Genomic DNA, 20,769 nt, shown 5'->3' on the forward strand with positions numbered 1-20,769 from the left:
TGAATAGTCTGGTGAGGAAAGCTCAAAAAATATGAGTCAGTTTTAGGCACAAACCCAAACATACTTGACTCGTTAATAGGTTTCGGGGTTGAGGCGCGATGCTTAACGAATGAGTCGGTTTCATTAAGGACAATTTTGTCCAATATTTTTTCTCTTGGCTAAAAACAGATAAAATTATAAGGAGGACTATTCTTAAAAACGCCTTATGCCTCAGACCCATTTATGAAAAGCACTTTTCCTTTTAAATGTTGCGTCCAACTTTGCCTTAACTGATTAAGGTTTCACATTAATTAGTTAAGAACATTTTGTTTTCATTGAGTTTTTTCTTTTTTGCTTCTTTAATTGATTAACTTATCTTCTAAAGGAGTAAGTTTTTTGACTTGCTTTTAAACATCATGTTTATTAAGAAAATTAAACTTTATCTTGCACACTTAAGTAATGTAATTAGACATCAATAAATAAGAAATGTTTTGTTATTATAATAAACACGTGGAGTAAACAGAGAGAACTTTTTCTCTTAGGGAGAGTCTTCATCTCTCTTAGACTCTCTAAATTTTTTTAATTTTATTTTTTTCTTAGAAATTAATTAAATGTGTTTACCGGTTTTAATATTAGCTTTTAATCCATGGTTGCGAATTTATCCTATAAATCAAGTGGTCATTATTCATTGATCTTATAGTGAGGTCAAATATCTTGACCTTACTATTGAATTCACTCTTTTCTATTACTCCTTTACTCTTTTATATTATTTTCAAACCTTTTACATAATGTGTAATTTGTTTAATGCAACCCAGCTTTAAAATTAAAAATAACTCTACATCATTTCTTTATTGACATGTTCACAAACAAGAAAAAATTCATAATTAACATATGGGATGCATTGAATTTTATTGTGACTGTTCTATTTTGAGGCATCGTAGAGAAAATTTTTTGCATTCTATGGTTGAGCTTGATGGTGAATTGAAGAATATCCTTGACAAACTGTTTATGTTTTTGTTTCATCTAATTTTATGATTCTACAATAATGACAGTTGTGGTATGTAATCTATCAAATGGGGGTAGTTTTTTTATTGGATAATATACCTTTTAGGGTTGCATTATAACAACTACATTATTTTAATTATTTTTTAAAACAATTTATAACCATTATAATATTAAAAATGCTGATATTAATAAATAATTTTTGATATTTACTGATTTAAAAATTTTATACTGAATTTTTAATATCAATTGTTTATAAATTTTTACAAACCTATTGCATGGTGCAGATTTTATTTATTTATTTTTATTAATTTTGTTAATTTGTTCGTCGAGTTGATCGGAGTTGTTCAATTTATTGATTTTTTTTTTTATCAAATTACTTCGGGTTCGGGTAAACGAGTTCAACTGGTTCTCAAGGTGCGGGTCAGTTTTGCTCCACGTGAGCTAAGCCATAAGAATACCGTTTTCATGAGAAATAAGAAAATGTATAAAGCGGCGGTCAGGAGGTGAGAATGGGAAAAATGGATGGAAACGCAAACGCAATGGACGACCAACAAAACCCACAAGACCCAAGGCCCTCTCTCTTCCCTGTCTTTCCTGCCGCCGGCGCTGCCGCTGCCGCTGCCACTGCCACTGCCTCTGCTACTGCTACTGCTACTGCTACTACAGCTGCTACTACTAGTGCCCCCCAATGGCTTTGCAACCCTAGCTTCACGAGCGGCCTTTCCCTCATTAACGACCCCGCTTCCTCCCTTCCCCGCGCTCTGAACGTAGAGGAAGAAGATGAAGATGAAGATGAAGAAGGAAAGCAACAACAGCAGCAGAAGAATTACCATTCTTATGAGCTACTTGAGGAAGAAGAAGAGGATGAGGAAGATTCTGATTCTGATGGAGAAAAGTACGACGAGAGACAAAAGAATAAGAAAAAGAGTAAGAAGAGGAATAAGAAGAGAAGGATATTGAAAGAACTTGGTGATTCCAAATCCATTCATGCTAAAGATTATTACTTTGATTCTCATCCAGATCATGATAACTTGGCCTACGGCTCTCTCTACCGGTTCTCTATCTCTCTTCATTCCTTCTCTCGTTTTGTTAGGCTCCGTTTCTTGCTATGGGAAATGCAGTACCAGTTCTTACTTTAATTACTTGCTTATATAACTGCTCAATACTGGCTATGTAAAATTATGCATCTTGTCTTGAAAATTTTTTCCTGCATTTGTAATCTTAATTCTTCAACAGTATTGTTTGGTTTTTGTCCAAAATTTGCCTTTTGTTTTAGGAATCAAAATACAGATCGCATAAATTGAAAATCTGATATTACCTTAATTCTCTTTGGCAAATTTGGCTTTTCATTCTTGAATTTCGTATTGATTCTGCTTCTCCCTGTTGGACTTGTTTTGCTGTGTAGTGTCAAAGAAAAATTTGATGAAAAAGTAGCTAAGTGTTTTAAGACTTGCCTTGATTCCCCTAAGGACCAAACTGCTAAATCTGAAACATTTAACATTTGATTTTCCATCATTTTCTACTGCAGGATGGATGTTCCACGCTATAAACTTTATAGTCCTCAACAATTATCTGCATTTTTATCCCAAGGGTTGTACCGTTGGACTCAGAGGGCTTCAACATTTGATAAGGATGCTGATATTGATGCCCTGGATACTAAACTAAAGTCTGCTGGTCGATACTGGTCTCCCAACAATGCTGCCCTCGAACGCCATAACAACTTAAAGCGTCTTCGCCTTTTTGCCCCCAAAAATTCTTCACATTTTGCTCCTGCTGATTTCATTCCTTTATCAGATAGTCAATCATCAGATCAACTTGATGATGAAATTTCAATCTCAAACAATTCAATCATTGAAGAATCCTGGGAGGATGAAGTGCTACGCAAAACACGGGAATTCAACAAATTGACTAGGGAGCATCCCCATGATGAAAAAGCATGGCTAGCCTTTGCAGAGTTCCAGGACAAGGTTGCCAGTATGCAACGACAGAAAGGTGTTCGCCTGCAGACTCTCGAAAAGAAGATTAGCATACTTGAGAAGGCAACTGAGCTTAATCCAGATAATGAACAGCTTTTGCTCTGTCTTATGAAGGCCTATCAAAAAAGGGATAATACTGATGTGTTAGTTGGGAGATGGGAAAGCATACTTAGTCAGCATTCAGGCAGTTATATGTTGTGGAAAGAATTCTTGCATGTTGTTCAAGGGGAATTCTCCAGATTTAAGGTTTCAGATATGAGAAAAATGTATGCACATGCAATCCAAGCTCTATCTGCTACCTGCAGCAAGCAGTTTAGGCAGGTTCTTAATTTAGTGCATTTTAGTTTTTTACTTTATTTCTTCTGGTTGTAGTATGAATGATATTCTCTTTGTGATTGATTTTCAATTGTTTTTTATTTAACTGCTGTCAAGTAATGCCTTGATTATGTATTTTGTCAAGTTTTATGTACAGCATTGCATTTATGGTGGCTAAGTTTGCTGATTTGGTCATGTGATGTTATAACTCTGTCATTTCTTTTGAACAGATAATGCAAGTTGATGCCTGATTTACTGCAAAATAATAATTCAGTACTGGGTTCTGAGTGTTGATACCAATGCCTATTAGCAGAACTCATAAGTTGATGACTAGGAGTTTATATCTTTCCTTGAATAGGTTACCAGAGTAACCTTCATTTCTAGAAATTGCATGACAGAACAAGTTTGTCCTTGGAGGTGAAAGCTCTTGATTGGCTAATTTGCATAATAAATGACATGAAAAAGTTGCCCTTCCATGACTACTTCATTTGCATAAAAGTTGTGTTCAAACTTGAATCACTCTATATGTTGGTTCATACCACTAGAATTAGGCCTCTGATATCTTTCAAACTTAAATTGCCTTGATAATGGTTTAAAGGGCAAGCATAAACCTAGAAAGAAACCTATGAACTATCAGCAAACTCCAAACTGATGCAAATCACCAAAATGTCCTCAATAAGCACGTGCCTTGAAAATTCGTCACTTTGCAGAAAGGCCTATAACTCCAGAGAATCTTTCATTAATGACTCTGCTATGAACTGATTTAACCTTGAAATATTGTACCGATCATCGAAACTTGGGAATACTCATCTGGATTTAATGTCATGTGTGGAGCCCATAAAAATAACAGTGGCTTGTTTGTTTGTTCTTTGTTGTTCATGCTTTTGTTGATACTATTAGTTGGTATGAATTAGATATCTTTAATCAGCATTCATTTTCCAGTCTTTTCCTGTCTTTTACATTATATGGACTTTGATTTTGCAAGAAACTAATTCAAAATAAGACAAGTTTCTTTATCTTGGTTTTTATGCATGGTCAATTTGATGCAGATTCATCAAACTAGTAAATGTCCTGACTCTGCTATGGTCCATCTGGAGCTTGGTCTGGTCGATATATTTCTTTCCCTCTGTAGATTTGAGTGGCAGACTGGTCACCAGGAGTTGGCCACTGCTTTATTTCAAGCTGAAATTGAATTTAGTTTGTTTTGCCCTTCTCTATTCTTAAATGAGCATAGTAAGCAGAGACTATTTAAGCACTTCTGGGAGAGTGATGCTGCTCGAGTTGGGGAAGAAGGGGCCCTTGGTTGGTCCATGTGGTTGGAAAAAGAAGAAGAAAATAGGCAGAGAGTTATGAAAGAAGAGGGTTTAGATAAGAATGATGAGGGTGGTTGGACTGGCTGGTCAGAACCATTGTCCAAAAGGAAGAAAACTAGCACAAATATTGCAAATATTGCTAACAATGATGTGACGGCTGAGGAGTTTGATGAGGAAATTGAGAACGAAGATATTAAGCAAGAAGATGATACTGAAGCTTTGCTGAAACAGTTGGGCATTGATGTTGATGCTGGGGCCAGTGCTGAGGTTAAAGACACTTTGACATGGGCTAGATGGTCAGAAGAAGAGTCATCAAGAGACTCTGATCAATGGATGCCTGTTCGTGCAAAACCTGGTCTCTCTTTCTCTCTCTCTCTCTCTCTATATATATATATATATATATATATATATATATATATATATGTATGTATGTATGTATGTATGTATGTATGTACATATTCGTGTGCACTCCTCTGCCTTACTCCAAGTGGACTTGTTTGGATACTTGTGGATGTATATGAGGTTTACATCATATTTTTATTTTATATGGAAAGGGTTAAAATGTACACTTAAATTTTTTTCTGGTAAAATGACTTATCATGGAAGCATCAATCTCAAAATTTTCAACTTGGGCTTGTCTCTATGTACTCTTCACTCTTAACTTACTATCAGAGCTTATGCCAATTCTAATTTTTTCTGGAAATATGTGGAGAGCATCTAAGTTTATAGCTTTTGGCTACTCTAGTTTTTATTTATATTTGTACTCTCTAGGATATTATATCTTGTTCTTGTTCTTTTGACATCATTTTTTTTGTATTGATTTATTCTCATTTATAATGACAAAGAAACCTCACTTGTCATCTGGACTGTATATTTAGGACTAAGGATCTGCTTTCCTTTGGGTCTGTTTTGTTATTACTTTGTAATTATTTTTACATTTTTTAAACAATTTGTTTTGTTTTAGGCAAAATATAATGTTTATGGTATATGGATATAAAAGCTTATATTTTGTTGTTAATATGTCCCTATTCCTACAGTATTTAATCTCTGTTATTTTGAGATAAATTGTAACATTGCAAGATTTATACATATTTTGTAGTATTATTTTTGTAACGTGTAAGTATATTTTTTCACATCATGATTTGCAATTATCTGGAGCAAATATTCACATGTAGTTAATTTGCTGGTATAAAACAGGTGCAGTTACTACTATTCATGGGACACCCGATGGAGAAGTGGATGGACAATTTATGAGAGAGATATTGTATGAAGACATAAGTGAATACTTGTTCTCTCTGAGCTCAGCAGAGGCTCGCTTATCTCTAGTATTCCAGTTCATTGATTTTTATGGTGGGAAAATCTCCTCTTGGTAAGTTTCACCTTATTCACCTTTGAATAATGTGATGCATTCTTGTGTCAAATCTGTCTTTTGCTGTCTTGCTTCATCACTGTTCTGTGATAAACTCTCCACCATCTTGTCCTTTTTGTCTGTTTTTGTAACATGCACATATACTCATGTACACACAAAACAATATTTAAAATTTGGTTCTCACATATGATACTGGAAAATATGTGGGCAGATGATGGTTTATCCCAGTCTTCACATGCTTTCTTAATTTTCTGTTTGGTTTATATGATAGAATTAGGGTATGCTTAGGCTTGAAGAATGACTAACGGTAGTTATAGCTTGTTACTTGTGATCTTATACACACAGGTAATTAATTTGATTTGACTGGATCCCCACATGCTAGGGGTAGCATAATCTAAAGGATGATAACCACTTTTTCGTGCATTTATGAAAGAGTGCTTGTGTAATGAATAGGCTTGTATTGCTAGAGGAAAATAGTATGAGTTAATTGTTCTTGTAATTAGAATTGAGCAGCACTGTGCATTCATAAAGTTAGGTTGAATTTTCTCAACATTGCCAATTTTTTTAGAGTTGTTTGAATCTGACAGTACTCATTGGTTTTTTAGGTATATGTAATTATCTAGTCTGCTTTGACAACTTTCCTAAAATGGATTCACTTCGAATTTGTCTCTTAGAACCTCTAATCTACTTAAAATATTTGAATTACGAATATTCAAATTTTTTGAAGGAAGAAAGTGATTTTACCCAGGAAGAAAACTGATTATGCTGTTGACTTACACAGAAAACACTCATTTGCAACAATTTTCTCTGTTTTGGACGTTGTCAATGGTCAGAATTTTTACTCAAGATGCTTTCCATGTGAAAAAGCTACCTGAAGATGCATATTTTTGGTCTTTAAAGGTGATTGATGTTTTTGTATGAGCACTTAATGGGCCAGTACTATATTCTTTTGTTTTAGCTTGTCAAGGCCTGATGCTTCATATTAGGGTTATTTTTTAGTTCAAAATCAAGAGTAACCTTGTTTTAGGTTGTTTAGAAGGATGGCTGCATGAGAGTGCAAACATGTAACACCGTGACGCGTAAATGTGTTAGTAAGGATATATTAACGATTTCAGGTTTAAATGAAAAGTCATTTAAAGCAACCTTGCTCTCTCTCTCTCTCTCTCTCTTTTTCTTTCTAGGGTTTGTACCAACAGTTCCAGTTGGACTGAGAAAATTCTTGGCCTGGAGGAGCTACCAGATTGTATTGGGGAAAATATGAGAAGACTGCATGATGATTTGACCAAATTACAGAATAAATCTGGTCAATTTAGTTTGGAATTCCTTTGGGACAGTGCGAGAGGCATCCTTCAGAGGACTGAAATGATGAAATTTCTTTGCAATGCTGCATTACTTTGCTTAACTGCATTTCCCCGTAATCATATATTGGAAGAAGCTACTCTTTTGGCCGAAGAACTCTTCGTAACAAAAATGAACTCATCTAGCTGTTCAGTTACCCCATGTCAGGCTTTGGCAAAGCACCTTCTAAAATGTGATCGGCAGGTATTTTTTATTTGTTCAACCTGTCTAAAGGGGATCTTGTAACTCCTTTGGTTGAAATTTTTTATTTATTATCATGAAATGCATGATTTCTTTTTGTTGCAACTGATAGTACGTGCATAGGGAATATTTTAGATAGTTTCCATTAATTCAGCAGCAATAGTGATGTTCTCTGTGAAGTTTCTTTATTTTCTGTGTCATTGGGAAAGAAATAATACTGTTGGTGATAGAATTACAAGTTTTCATTTGAGTTCTTTCACTTGGGTGATAGAATACAAGTTTGCTTCCAAGTTCTTTCAATTGTTTCTCCAGTTTTTTCTTTTGTTTGAACATATCCTTAGGTTGCTAAAAGTTTACGGTGCGTAGTGGTATGTTTAGTCTTTATCCACCATTGAATGTTTGTGTCATGTTAGTTTATGTAGGGATGCAAATTTAGATTTCTTTTCTGTTGCTTTATTCATTATTGGAAAATATCTTTTTTAAGCTTTTTCTACTTATTGGATAGGATGATTTTACAGCAATTCAGGCTTGGCCTAGCGATTATTACCTTTCTTGGGTCCAAGGTTGGAATCCTTGCTCTCCCTTGTAACTCCCATATATACCATTAAAAAAAAAAGGATAAGATACTTTTTCTTCAAATTACTCATGACCTTTTCTTTTGTCCTTTTCTTGTTTTCACATTTTGGTGTATTAAGACTCCATTGGTTTAATGATTTTGTTAGACTTTTTTGTTATGAAAGCGAATAATGTCTTTGAATAATTAAAAAAGAACATTGTAATTATTCTAGAGAACAAAATGCATGCTTTAACTTTTATGTATAATAGTTATGTTTGGATTGGTATTAAATTTTATGTGTTTATTCATTTTTAATCAATTATGATTTCTTTTTCCAATTTGCATTTGCTTTTGCTTTTTAGCAATTTCCTTGGAAGCAAAAGCAAATAACAAAATGCAAGTAGCAAAAATAATGATGAAATGAAGATTGAATGAATATAAGGTAACGTTTGGTATGAGGGAAGTGGGAGTACATTTCTTACAATGTGCTCAATTAAATTACGTTGCAGTGTTTGTTTTGCAATAAATTACTGTAATGTAAGATTGCAATACAATCAGATTGCATTGCACTCTGCAACGTTTTTAAAGGCATTTTTGTCCTTCAACTTTGTTACTTTGTTAAAAATATTTTATATGTTATAATTTGTTTTTTTTATATAGATTTCGAGGATGTCTTTTTATTATTCTTAGTAGTTATGGTGACAATTAATAAAATTTATATTATCTTTTGAAGGAAAAAGAAATTCAAATAAAATATATAATATAGAAAATTATATTAAGAAATGAAGATAAAATATATAAAATTATAATAAAAAATAAAAATAAAATATATGACATTAAAAATATATTTAAGGGATGATATTATATAAAAATTAACAATAAAAAATACAAGTATATTAAATAGGGGCAATTCTGGAAATTGATATTACATTCTTAGTAAAGTACTTGTAAACCAAATGTTGTAATGTTATCTTCCCTGAATTTTAGTCATTACTTTGCTTATATACCAAACACTACAATGTTATCTTCTCTACAATCACACTGCATTATAAAGTACCAAACGCCACTTAAATGCAATATGTTGTCATTATCATGGCATTTGATTGAGACTCTCATGCTAAAATAAATAGCAAGTAATGGTGGAGTATGTTCAGGAATGTGGTAGCAATTTAACATGTTCATGGCATGGTTGGAGTCATTTGGGTTGTCAAAGGTCTGAATTTTTCAGAAATCAAATCGAAAAAGTAATTTGATTTGCTCTTGCAATATGGAGTTCTTTTTCTGGTTTCTGCTTTTAGTTTATCTATTTTAGTACTCTGTTATTGTAGGATCTCTTGCTCTGTGGAATCTATGCACGTAGAGAGGCTGTGTATGGGAATATGGATCAGGCCAGGAGAGTATTTGACATGGCATTGTTGTCACTTCCTGGGCTTCCATTGGTGAGTTTTTAATGCTCTGATGAATAGAATTACTGACCCAATATATTCACTGTAGGTGCTGAATTCTGCTTGCCGTGGAGATTTAGTGAGGGCAAATATGACAAAAGAATCTGAAGTGGGGGGACAGGTTGAATAAAATAATTTTGAGGTTCCTTTTCCTATACCTGAAAGATGTTTAAAATCTCAGTATGGGTAGCTGCCCGTGCTGCCCCCATTATGGATCCATCCTTGCTTGTCCCACCCTGTCCCCATTGTATGTTTTTATATGGTAAATATATAATAATATAGTATGTATATTTAGAGTGAAGGCAGGGACGAGGATCAAGCTTGATCCCTGATTGAGGGTGGCAGGGATCAGTATTTTTTCACCTCCCTATTCCCAGTATATGTTAATGGCAAAACAGTAGCCACCATAGTCCCCACTGCACCTGCAGTTCTGCACAACAACCTCCATTGCCAATACGAATGCCCATGATGTTGCTAATGCCTTGGAACTGAGGTGCTGAAATTTTAATTGAAAGTTGAAACACAGTAGTAATTTAGCCAAATGATAATAATACTGATTAAATACATTAGGTAGGTTTGAACACTTAACATTTCAATAGTGTTTTGTTAAAGATATCTTATTAAATGGTTTTCAAGATGAGTAACCAGAAGTATTGAAAAAAGTCATTGAAATTAAAATTTTCTACCCAGTCGGTACACAACACATGAATTACACAGGTGCCATTGATTTCTTTGCATCAGACCATGTACATATGATTGGCTATAATGAAATAATTAATTTCCTTCTTTTAAATTTTGTTTTAATAAGTAGACAGATTGGTGTTGAAACCTTTAGTATTCCCCTTTTATGAGATGAAGTTGTTTTTATTTCTTTATTTAAATGCTTATATTGGCAGCAATTAAATATTTTAGCTTTGTTTGCTGTCACAAATTCATTTAGTTCCTCTGAATTTTTTTTTGAAGTTATCTTCATTTCCTGTGATCTTTGTAGACTTATGATGATGTTCTGTTCTAAACTGTTCTATCTGTTTATTTCTCTGATCTAACTTTTCGTTTTAGCAATGCAATCTTTGGTTTTCCTCCCCGTTATGTATAAAGGAATTCTTGAAGTTTATTATACATGATTTGACATCTCAAATTTTGAAAATTTTCACCCATTTTCTGTGTGCAAAAATGCAGTCATTTAATCCTTTTATCTTTTTTCAATATAAAGATGTTAATAATAGTCTTCTTCATATGAGCAGGATCTACAGGCTAATTCTCCTCTTCTATATTTATGGTATGCTGAGGCTGAACTAGGACACAATCATGGTTATAATTTTGAATCATCTTCACGTGCAATGCATATTCTCTCGTGCCTAGGAAGTGGTATGACTTACAGTCCATTTAAATGTCATCCATCGAGCTTGCAACTTTTGAGAGCACGCCAAGGGTATAAAGAAAAAATAAGCGCATTAAGATCAAAATGGATGCGAGGTCTTGTTGATGATCAGTCAGTTGCCCTAGTTTGTGCAGCAGCTTTGTTTGAAGAGTTGACTGCTGGATGGGCTGCGGGTATTGAAATTATAGATGATGTTTTTACAATGGTGCTTCCAGGTATTCATCACATCTTTTTCCTTTTTTTTTTCCCTTTTATTCTTTAATACTGTTAACACCTTCAAGGTTCTTTACCTTTTTTAAGTAAATTAGCTTATTTACCCAATCTATGGACATTTGTAGAAGTTACAAGAAAATTAATACTAAAGTAGCTGCATGATTTTTGAAATAATGCTATATGAGTATGAAACTTAGATTCTTTTCTTTCTTCTTGATTGTGATCAAGAAACTCTGGGTGTGAAGTTTAGGGATCTTGTTTCTTTTCCCATTTCATTATTTAAATTTCCTGTTTTACTCAAGTATTTAGATAAAATAACCACATAAATCCTAGCCTCTTACTGTCCCGCATCATTGGTGTTTCCACTAAACAAGATATTGTTATAAATGACTGGCCATAATTGGAAAATATAGTCTGCCTATCTGAATGACAGTCTAAAATTTTTTTCTTTTCCTGAAATTGAAACTGACACCCCATAGAAAACAGGCCAATTACTCTAAGGTAACATAGGAGGCTCAAAGGTACCTCTATAAGGTAACAAGTCTTCCACATTGGAAACAGGACTAATAATTAAATGACTAGGCAAATCTTGCAAATAAGCATGAGATCCAAGTTTTCAGATGATAGATGCTAGGTGTAAATTTAGAAAACTGGATTTTTTATTATTTGGGCTGGTTTGGATTTGTTTTATTTGTTTAGGTGGGTTTATTTTATTTATGTGGCCTTAAATTTAGCATTTTGAAGCTCATATAAATAGGGGTTTAGTTAGACTTTAGATTTTAGCATTTGACTAGTATTTTGATATTGAGAAATGAATATTGAGCTAGTGACTTAAGATTTTGCAATTGAGATTATTCTCTTGAGTGTTTGTTTGAGAGTGCATGGTTTATAGGAGACATTTGAAGAATTTTGAGGAATTCTTGGGGGTTGATTCATCCAAATCTATATTTGTTTGTTCAAGGCTTGGTTGGAAAAGATCAAGTCGTTTAGGCTCCATTTGTAATTAGGAAAATGGCTTCTAGAAGTCATTTTTCTGATTTTCTGGTGTTTGGATATAAAAAATTGGCATGGTCAACTGAAAGGAAGGCCAAAAGCCAAGGAAATCGTCTTCCATTTTGTTTGTCTTTTTGGAATGGAAGACAATTTCCAAAAAGCCAAAGGCTCTTTCTTCTTTTGCACCAACCCCAAAATTTCTTAATCCAAGACTAGACCGGCCACCACTACCGCACTCTCCCTTAGCTGGTGACTTCTTCTCCCTCCTTTGATCTCTCTTCCTTCTCTCTTTTTGGCTTCCCTTTCTCCCACAGCCTCTACTCTAGTTTCTTTCTCAAGTGGCTTTTTCTCCCATCATTGCTTTTTCCTTCTCTTTCTTTTTCTGTTTTTGTCATTGTTGGTGGTAGCACTTGTTGGCACAAACTTATAGCCCTTTAAATTTTTTCTCTTTGGCCTCCTCTCATCTTTAACCAATCCCATCTTTTTGCTCTAAACCAGTCATCAGTGTCTCCAAATCTCCATTGATTTCAATCTTTTTTGTCTTAAATCTTAAATCATAATCATCCAAACCAATGAATCGAGGTTACTACACTCTTTTGGGTTGATGTGAATTTCGGTAGTGGGTTTGATAGATATTTGATTGTGGTTCAGTCCAAATTGATGCTTTTGTTTTTCTTTTTTTTTTATTTAATATTTGACTTTTTTTTTTTAAATTAACACTTTGAAAAGTCGCATGGTGCTTAAGGTTGTGAATGTTGATTGTTAGTTGATGGATGTGGTTGTGATGCATTAGATCGTGATAATGGAAATTTTCTGGTGAAAGCCAAAACAAGAAAATGTTTGTTAATGTATTTACCAAAAGAGGGAAAATGCTTTCTTTTCTGAAAACTAATTTCCACAGAAAAATAATTGTTTTCTAGAAATCCATTTCTGTGTGCCAAAGGAGCCTTAATTGGGAGATATTTCTTGTAGACATTGAATTTCCTAAGTTAATTTGCAACAGGCATGGGGGGTATTAGTTCCTTGAGATGAAGAATAATTTATTTCCCCCTTTTCAGCTAACCAAACAGCCTGTAAATATAATCATTAATGAATAATATGATTTTGCAATTCGCAAAGTCTCTGATTGCGAAGTGATATTAGTTAGTGGCCTTTTCCATTACTATTGAGGACATGGTAGTTTTAGTTATGCATCTCATGCTTGATAGGTCGATACATTTACACTTGTTATTGTTAAGAATTCTTCCTTAGGATAGCGTTAGTGTTGCTTCGTATAAGGAAAAAGACTTATTGGCTCATTTTCATTAGTGTTTAATCCATACTATCTAATGCACCTGTCATGATAATTCACATGTATGGGATCCACAATTCATGAATGGGTCTCACGGACATGAATGGCAATTATGAATATATCAGAGGATCTGTTGAAAAGAGTAATGTAGGAGTCTCCACCCAAAAAGGACTTTCTAGGTCTTATGGTACAAGGTTTAGCTATGTATTTCTGTTCAAGATGGGTTTATTTTTTTATTCTAATAACAAAGTATTAATTCTAGTACTAACAGGTTTCAACTATAATTGTACTGCATGTCTTGTCAATTTTTATTTTTATTTTTTTTTGGGTATAAATGATCTTGAGCTTCATAATGGGAGGTAACCTACCCCATTCCAGAAACCTTACCCCTCTCCTTCTAGTATTTAAACATGAAACCTCCAAGTAGGGATCTCAATTTCAATTTGAAGTATATTCATCCGTAGGGAAAAAAGTTTTTCACCAAGGCAATTGGACCAAAAGATTTTCCCTATAATTTGATTGATAGTGCTACCTGGTTCCTTTAATGCAACAGGCTAAATTCTTGTGCTTTGCAGAAAGAAGAAGCCAAAGTTACTGTCTGGAATGCCTATTCAACTATTACATTAGGATGCTTCAGAGACATCATGGGCAATTTACTTTGTCCAAAGCTTGGGAGTCTGTCACACATGGGCTGCAAATATATCCTTCCAGCCCAGAACTCTTTAATGCTTTAGTGGAGATCAGCTGTCTTTACACAACTCCTAATAAATTGCGGCAGATGTTTGATGACTACTGTCACAAGTAAGATCATCTTCCTTGTGTCTGTTAACTGTTCAAGGTCCTGCTTTTAGTTTTAGGAAACACATGCTATATGTTATATATTTTGTGAGGAAACTATCTTAATTTAATGGAAGAAGTGCAGAGGATGGAGATCTCATCTTTGTAGAAGTAAACAAGTAGTCCTCTCTGTTTTCGTTGTTTATATTCTATAACATTATTGTACTAGAAAATCTTGTCAGATGCTATGGTGTGACTAAATAATTGAAACCATAAAGATAATTTATATAAGAAACTTTAGTTTTGAAAAAAATTATAAATAGTGAGGAGAAAAAATAGGATAGTTTTAATGTAAATGAAGAAAAACAATGGAAATGGTGAGGGTTTATTACCCAGTTAGATGAGGCTCAAACTCATTATAAAGTTTTAAAAACATAATATTTATTCTCATTTTTTCTTTTATTTCCGTATCGTACTTTAGTTTATAAAATTCATCCTTGATTTTCAACTTCTTTCTTATTTTTCTTTTATTTCTAATGTAGTAATATTCCAACTGTTGAGACTCATGGCAGGTCCAGAGTGGTTTCCCACCACCAATTTAATCATTTATTTAAAGTACATTTTCCATTATCCAGAAGAATTTTTGAAAAATAAACAAAACAAACACAACTATAAACTGAGAGGAATTTGACTAGAAAATGTTAAGGAAATTGATCAAACTTGATCGAGAAATAAAAGGAAATGAGTGGCAAATGCAAAGATTTCATTCTTGAAGTTTCCTGAAATTTAATTTTTGCTAAAAGATTGAATCCAAGCATTGAGAACTTTTGGTGTAAAATTTGTGATAATATATAGTGGAAGGAAATGCCAAGAAGGCAAAAGTAGAAAAATCATTAAAGGAAATTTATGGAAAATTTAGTACGTAAAATTTGTGGGCTGACTAGGTCATAAAGGCAAAACCTCTATGTAAGTGTGGAAGTTCAAATGGAGTTACTTTATATTTTTTGTTGATGAGTACAGTTTTGAAGGTGGTAAATAATATGCAAGTGTTGGAAACTGACAAGATTTTACAATTTCTTAAATATCAATATATGTTGTTTTCATCATCTTTAAAATGATATTTGTTTTAGTACCCTTTAACTTCATTATGCTAACTTTTTGTAAGGGAAGAATCTTATATTAGTTGTTGAATTTATAACCAAGCATTTTCTTCTACCTTATGCATATAGTAACAAAAAACTCAGATACACTTCCATTTTTAGAATGGTTTAGGTATTCGTTATTTTAAACAAATATACAAACTCTATATAAATAAAATATTAGCTGAAATTAATCAATTAATTATCTCCTAACTTATTTTCTTCATTTCATTTCAATATCTATTTATCATGTAAAAAGGAATCTACCTTGCAATGTGTAGGCATTGTTTCTTGTTTATTTATTGCAAAAGTTGATTGGGGAAGACACTTATCTATAGAAAATGTTGATTTTTCCATGTAAGCATTTAAAATGTTTTGGTGGTTGTTGATCCTAAGTGGGCAGTGCTAGAAAGGGGGTGAATAGCACTTCTATAGAAATTTGAAACTTTAAGCTGAAATAAGACGAAACCTGAGAAAAGTTAAGTAAATGAATTAGGTGTAGAGTTCACCAAATAAGGAAGGGTTGAGAGTAGACAATGCAAAGTGATAAATAGTAGTTCTGTTTGCTTGGCCTACATTTACTTCCTCAACAACCCTTGTCAAGGATTTTCAATCTAAATTTTCACTAAACCAGTGGAGTTAACAGTCTACACAAAACATTTATAAGGGAGCTAACCAAGTTTGAAAAACCGAACTACAATCCCAAAGACTGTTTCCCACATTCAATCTCACAAGTTTACAGCTCAAAGAAAACCAAATTACAATCCCAAAGACTGTTTTCCACATTCAATCTCATAAGTTTACAGCTCAAAGAATGTCTAACTAATCACTCAAAATGTTTGTATATACCAATACGGTTCAAGCTCACAACACTGAATATGAGCATAAGCATAATGAACTACATAACATTTGATTTTTCAGCTCTAATCCTTCAACATTCTAGTTACTTTAGATATCGCTTTGTGGTCACTTTTATAGTGGGTCTTCAAAATTTAGCCATTTGAGAGGGAAATGTCTATTATAGATGTGTCAGATTTCTGAAATGACAACAGTTTGGTTTTGTTCTGCAATACTTGACAAAAATAATTTAACTAGATAAGAAGTGACCCTGAACTGAAATTTAAAATTTTAACTAGTTATGTAACTTCCTTTAACTAGTTAGCAGGTCTAGCATTGGAGGCTTTAGACTTCCTATATGCACTTAACTAAACCAAAACTCTTTAACTGGTTGAGGTGTGTTCCTCATACTTCTTTTAAGCTTCCGTCTAGAATTAACTAGTTAAGTAAAAACATTTAACTAGTTAAGTTGTTTTTCTTCCTTTTTTGCCTCAATTGCACTTAATCATTAAGAAAAACACTTTATCTGGTTAAGTTGAACTTGTTCTTTATCAATCATATTCTTCCAACTAACTTTGTTCTTTTCACCTTCAAGTATGTTCCTTTGGAGTTGATCATAATGAAGATTCCATTTTAGCTCAAATAAGCCTTAACCACTTCATCAATTATCGTTTGGAGTGTTTTGTTATCATCAAAATCAATGGGTTGAACAATGGTAAATAGACTAATAGACTCGTGGAAGGGAAAGTCACTCTATGTTTGACAAACAATGCTGACTCTTTTGTAAAAAACCATTGAAGTAAGGGCATTGAACTGTTTATTTTTAGATTAAATTTTTTTGGACACTGATGTTAATATAGAAGTTTTAAATATTTCTTTGACTTTCTACTTCCCTTTAAATTGGACTTGTATTTGAATGGAAATTGGCTCTTTATTAAAGCTATTGAAAATCAAAATGTATCCTCAACAGTTGAAGTTATTCATGTCTTGGCTCTCTTTTTTACCTTTGGGGACTGCCAGCTTCATTGAGTGAATTTTTATGTATATATTTTTTAATTTTGACTGAGTATTTACTATATTGTTCAGTCATAATACATGAGTCATGAAAGTCATATTTTGCCTTCCATTTCTCTATACATAAATGAATTAACCAGATATTTTGAATGAATTTTTTCTTCAAATTTAGCAATTTGTTGCAAGTTATCTTTTGGGTTTGGAACAAATTGCATTGATTTTGGTCTTGATTTTCTCCATTTTTTGTTTAACTTATATTGACATTGTTATTCTGTAAATATTCTCAGGAAACCATCAGTTATTGTTTGGCTTTTTGCATTAATATTTGAGATGAGTCGGAGGGGCTCTATGCATAGGATCCATGGATTGTTTGAGAGGGCACTAGCCAATGATCAATTGCATAATTCAGTTATACTCTGGCGTTGGTACATTTCATATGAGATTAACATAGTGCGCAATCCATCTGCAGCAAGACGAACTTTCTTTCGTGCTATTCATGCCTGCCCATGGTTAGTGGTTTCTCCCTTGATGTCATGTAAACCAAACTGGTTCCTTATGATTGAAAGAACTGGCTATAATGTGGAAGGCCATAGACCAGAGCTTCATGAACTACAATCTCAAACCAACGCAGTTAACCTGCTAGTCATTTGCAACTTTCTCCAATTTGTGAGTCTAAAATAGTGGTAATTTGGTATGAAAAGTGAGGACAAACAAATAAAGAAGTTTAGAAGGAGGCTTATGTACTTTGACCATTAGCTTAAGATGTAGGGGATTGAGCTTGTTATTAGATTCGGATCTTTATCAGGAAAATATTATAAATGCTTTCTATTTGGAAATATATTAACATTTCTATTTGTGGCTAGTATAAGTGGTTCTGTATGAAGACATGATAAAGTTGGTGAAACATCATTAAATATGAAATCTACATAGGATTATATAATTAAGAGGAAAAAGATGTTTGTTAATTGCTGCAAGAAGCTGGATTAAATGTTTTAGGTAACTTCTGAATCAATGAATTCAGAATAGTTGCAATAAAGTTCTTTTCAGCTGCTTAAATTCTCTTGTGCTGCATCTTTGTTCTCACCTGACATGTTTTGACAGTCATCATAGAATAACCTTCATTACTTTATTAGTTGACCTAGCCTTAAGGGAAGCATTTCTTATTGGTGCATGCTCAAGCCTTATTCTGCATATATTGTATGTTTGCAAATTGCTATAGATTCGACTAGGATTAGCTGGCCTCACAACTTTTAGTACATTTAAACTTTTAAGATGTAAGTTCCACTTTTTGTAATCCTCATCTTAATGTTGATCCATATCATTCCCAGGTCGAAAAAGCTATGGCTTGATGGTTTCCTCAAATTAAACTCCATCTTAACGGCAAAAGAGCTGTCAGACCTTCAAGAAGTCATGAGGGAAAAGGAATTGAATATGAGGACTGATATTTACGAGATTCTTCTGCAAGATGAGCTTGTATAATGATTGGTGGTCGCATGACCTCAATGTAATATGTAACTCAAGAAATATGTTGTACGGAATTATATGAAAAATGTAACTATAATGCAAATGTTATTTCGAATGTAGGGTGTAAGGCAAATTTAGTAAGGATTGCAATCAGTCTTGGCTCGAGAAGTTGCAAATTGTATTGTTCCAAAGAAGCAATCTCTCTCTCTCTCTCTTTATATATATATATATACACACTAGATTGCTTGCAGGATCACCGGATCAATAAAATTTGACTACAAAGTGTAGTAGGAACACTGGATATTAATTTTGTTTTAAAAAGAAGATTAAAATAAAATTTAACGAGAAGAAAATTTAAAGAAAACTTAAAGAAAAGAGTTCAGAATTTTCTTTGTAGGAGAGATTTTACAAAGAAGCTTTTTTAAAAGTGATTTTAGCTTCTGTGTTGTTTAGAATACAATGGGAGCCTTTTGTAGATAGGTCTTCTCTTTTGCCAACAATTACTCTGAAAAAATTTACAAGAATTTATTGAAATGTTGAATTTTTTTTGCTGAAGATGCCTTGCAACTTCAAGAGCACTTTTGGAAACTTTTGAAGATGCCTTGCAAATCCTAAGGATGCTTGTCTCTTTTGCTTTTTAGAGATGTATTTGCTTTGTAGAGATGCCTTACAAGCTTCAGGGGATGCTTTTGTCTTCTTTACTTTTCAAAGATGCTTTTGCTTTTCAAAGATGCCCTACAAGTCTCAAGGATGCTTTTGTCTTTTTTACTTTTTTAGAGATGTTTTTGTTTTTTTTTTTCTCATTCTTAGTGGTATGTAGTATTCGTCTTGGTCTAGGTCAACAGTTTTGTTGGATGACTCAGAAGTCTCATGTTCATCCTCTTCATCAGAGTTGATGGATTGAAGCATTTCTGTCATGATCGTGTATTCTTGTGTATTTTTTACCTGGGTAAGTAGTGCACTTGCGTTTGATTTTGCTTGTAAAAATCTTGCAACTTCTTGATTTGAGGTAGCTATCTTGCATAAACCAGTTAACAAGATATTGTACATCATATATTCTATCATCAAACTTGTCCTACAACTTGGTCTTGAAGGTTCGGATTATTGTGGGGGCACCATTTTGGGTATAAATATCATATGTATAGTCCCATGAAGTTATCTAGGAAATAGTTGATTTTGAGAGGAAGTGGATAGGGATATCTAATTTGTTATGATTTGGTTCAGGTTGAAATGTTTGGCTTAGTGGATAGTAATGAATTCAGGATCATCTTTTTTTGCTTAGTGTTTGAACAATACAGACCTTGTTTGAATCAAAATATTTTGATAATATTGTTGGGTTTCTGTAGATCCCACAGTTTGTAGTGCCATCCTTTAAAAGTTTTTTGGATTGCAATGTTAGGGGATTTTTCATAAAAGCCTCAATTAGTAAAACTTTTTGGAAAGACTTTTTGCGAAAGTACTGAGTAGAACTCCTATGAAAAGAGGGCTTTGTTGTGATGTTGGGAAAATAGTTTGGAGAGGTTTAGGTTCGTGCAAAACAACTTCTTTGCCTTTTGAGGATTCTGTTGTAGTAATAGCAATTTGTTTAAGAGGAGTGTTCTTATTGATTTGCTTCTAGGGATTGAGAAAGAGACTCAATTCATTTTTTGATTTGTGAGTCAAGATCATTTGGATCTTGGGCATTTTGGTAAATTTTGAATATTTTTGAGGAGCTTTCTCTCTTCAGTTCATTTTCTCGAGTACAAATTTCACATGATTTGATTGGTCATTGGGAAAGATTTTGGGAAGGAAACTCTCATTTTTTTTTCTTTTGATCTCTCAAAGCATGGTTTTCCCTGTAAAAATTCTCTAGCAAGAAAATCGGCAAGGAATTTGATTCTCTTTTGATATATTCAATGTCAAAGTCAAATATAATTAAAATTGCTTGCCATTTGGCAAAAAATTGTTTTTAAGCAATATTTTGGACATCTTTTTACAAAACTTCTTTTGCTGATTTACAATCAATTCGTAGAAGGAATTTTTTATTGAGTAAATCACTTTGAAATTTTGAAATACATAAAACAATTAATAAAATTTCCTTTGCGATAATACTGTAATTTTGTTGAGTAAGCGTCCAATGTTTCCAGGTGAATTGGACTATTTGTTCCTTCTTATTTTTAACTT

General features: G+C 33.2%; 1 protein-coding gene across 1 annotated transcript; it reads left to right on the top strand.

Moving 5' to 3' along the window:
• The first annotated feature begins 1,470 nt into the window (after window positions 1-1,470).
• Window positions 1,471-18,800, top strand: LOC18604477 (uncharacterized). Its single transcript, XM_018118148.2, has 10 exons — window positions 1,471-2,038; window positions 2,513-3,281; window positions 4,325-4,943; window positions 5,786-5,957; window positions 7,139-7,499; window positions 9,381-9,491; window positions 10,742-11,093; window positions 13,951-14,176; window positions 17,430-17,651; window positions 18,471-18,800. The coding sequence occupies exons 1-10, from the start codon at window positions 1,494-1,496 to the stop codon at window positions 18,619-18,621; spliced, it is 3,528 nt and encodes a 1,175-aa protein (XP_017973637.2). The 5' UTR covers window positions 1,471-1,493; the 3' UTR covers window positions 18,622-18,800.
• The last annotated feature ends 1,969 nt before the right edge of the window (window positions 18,801-20,769 follow it).

This window comes from Theobroma cacao, chromosome 3, assembly GCF_053813885.1.
Source record: "Theobroma cacao isolate CCN51 chromosome 3, ASM5381388v1, whole genome shotgun sequence".
NCBI classification, from domain to species: Eukaryota; Viridiplantae; Streptophyta; class Magnoliopsida; order Malvales; family Malvaceae; genus Theobroma; species Theobroma cacao.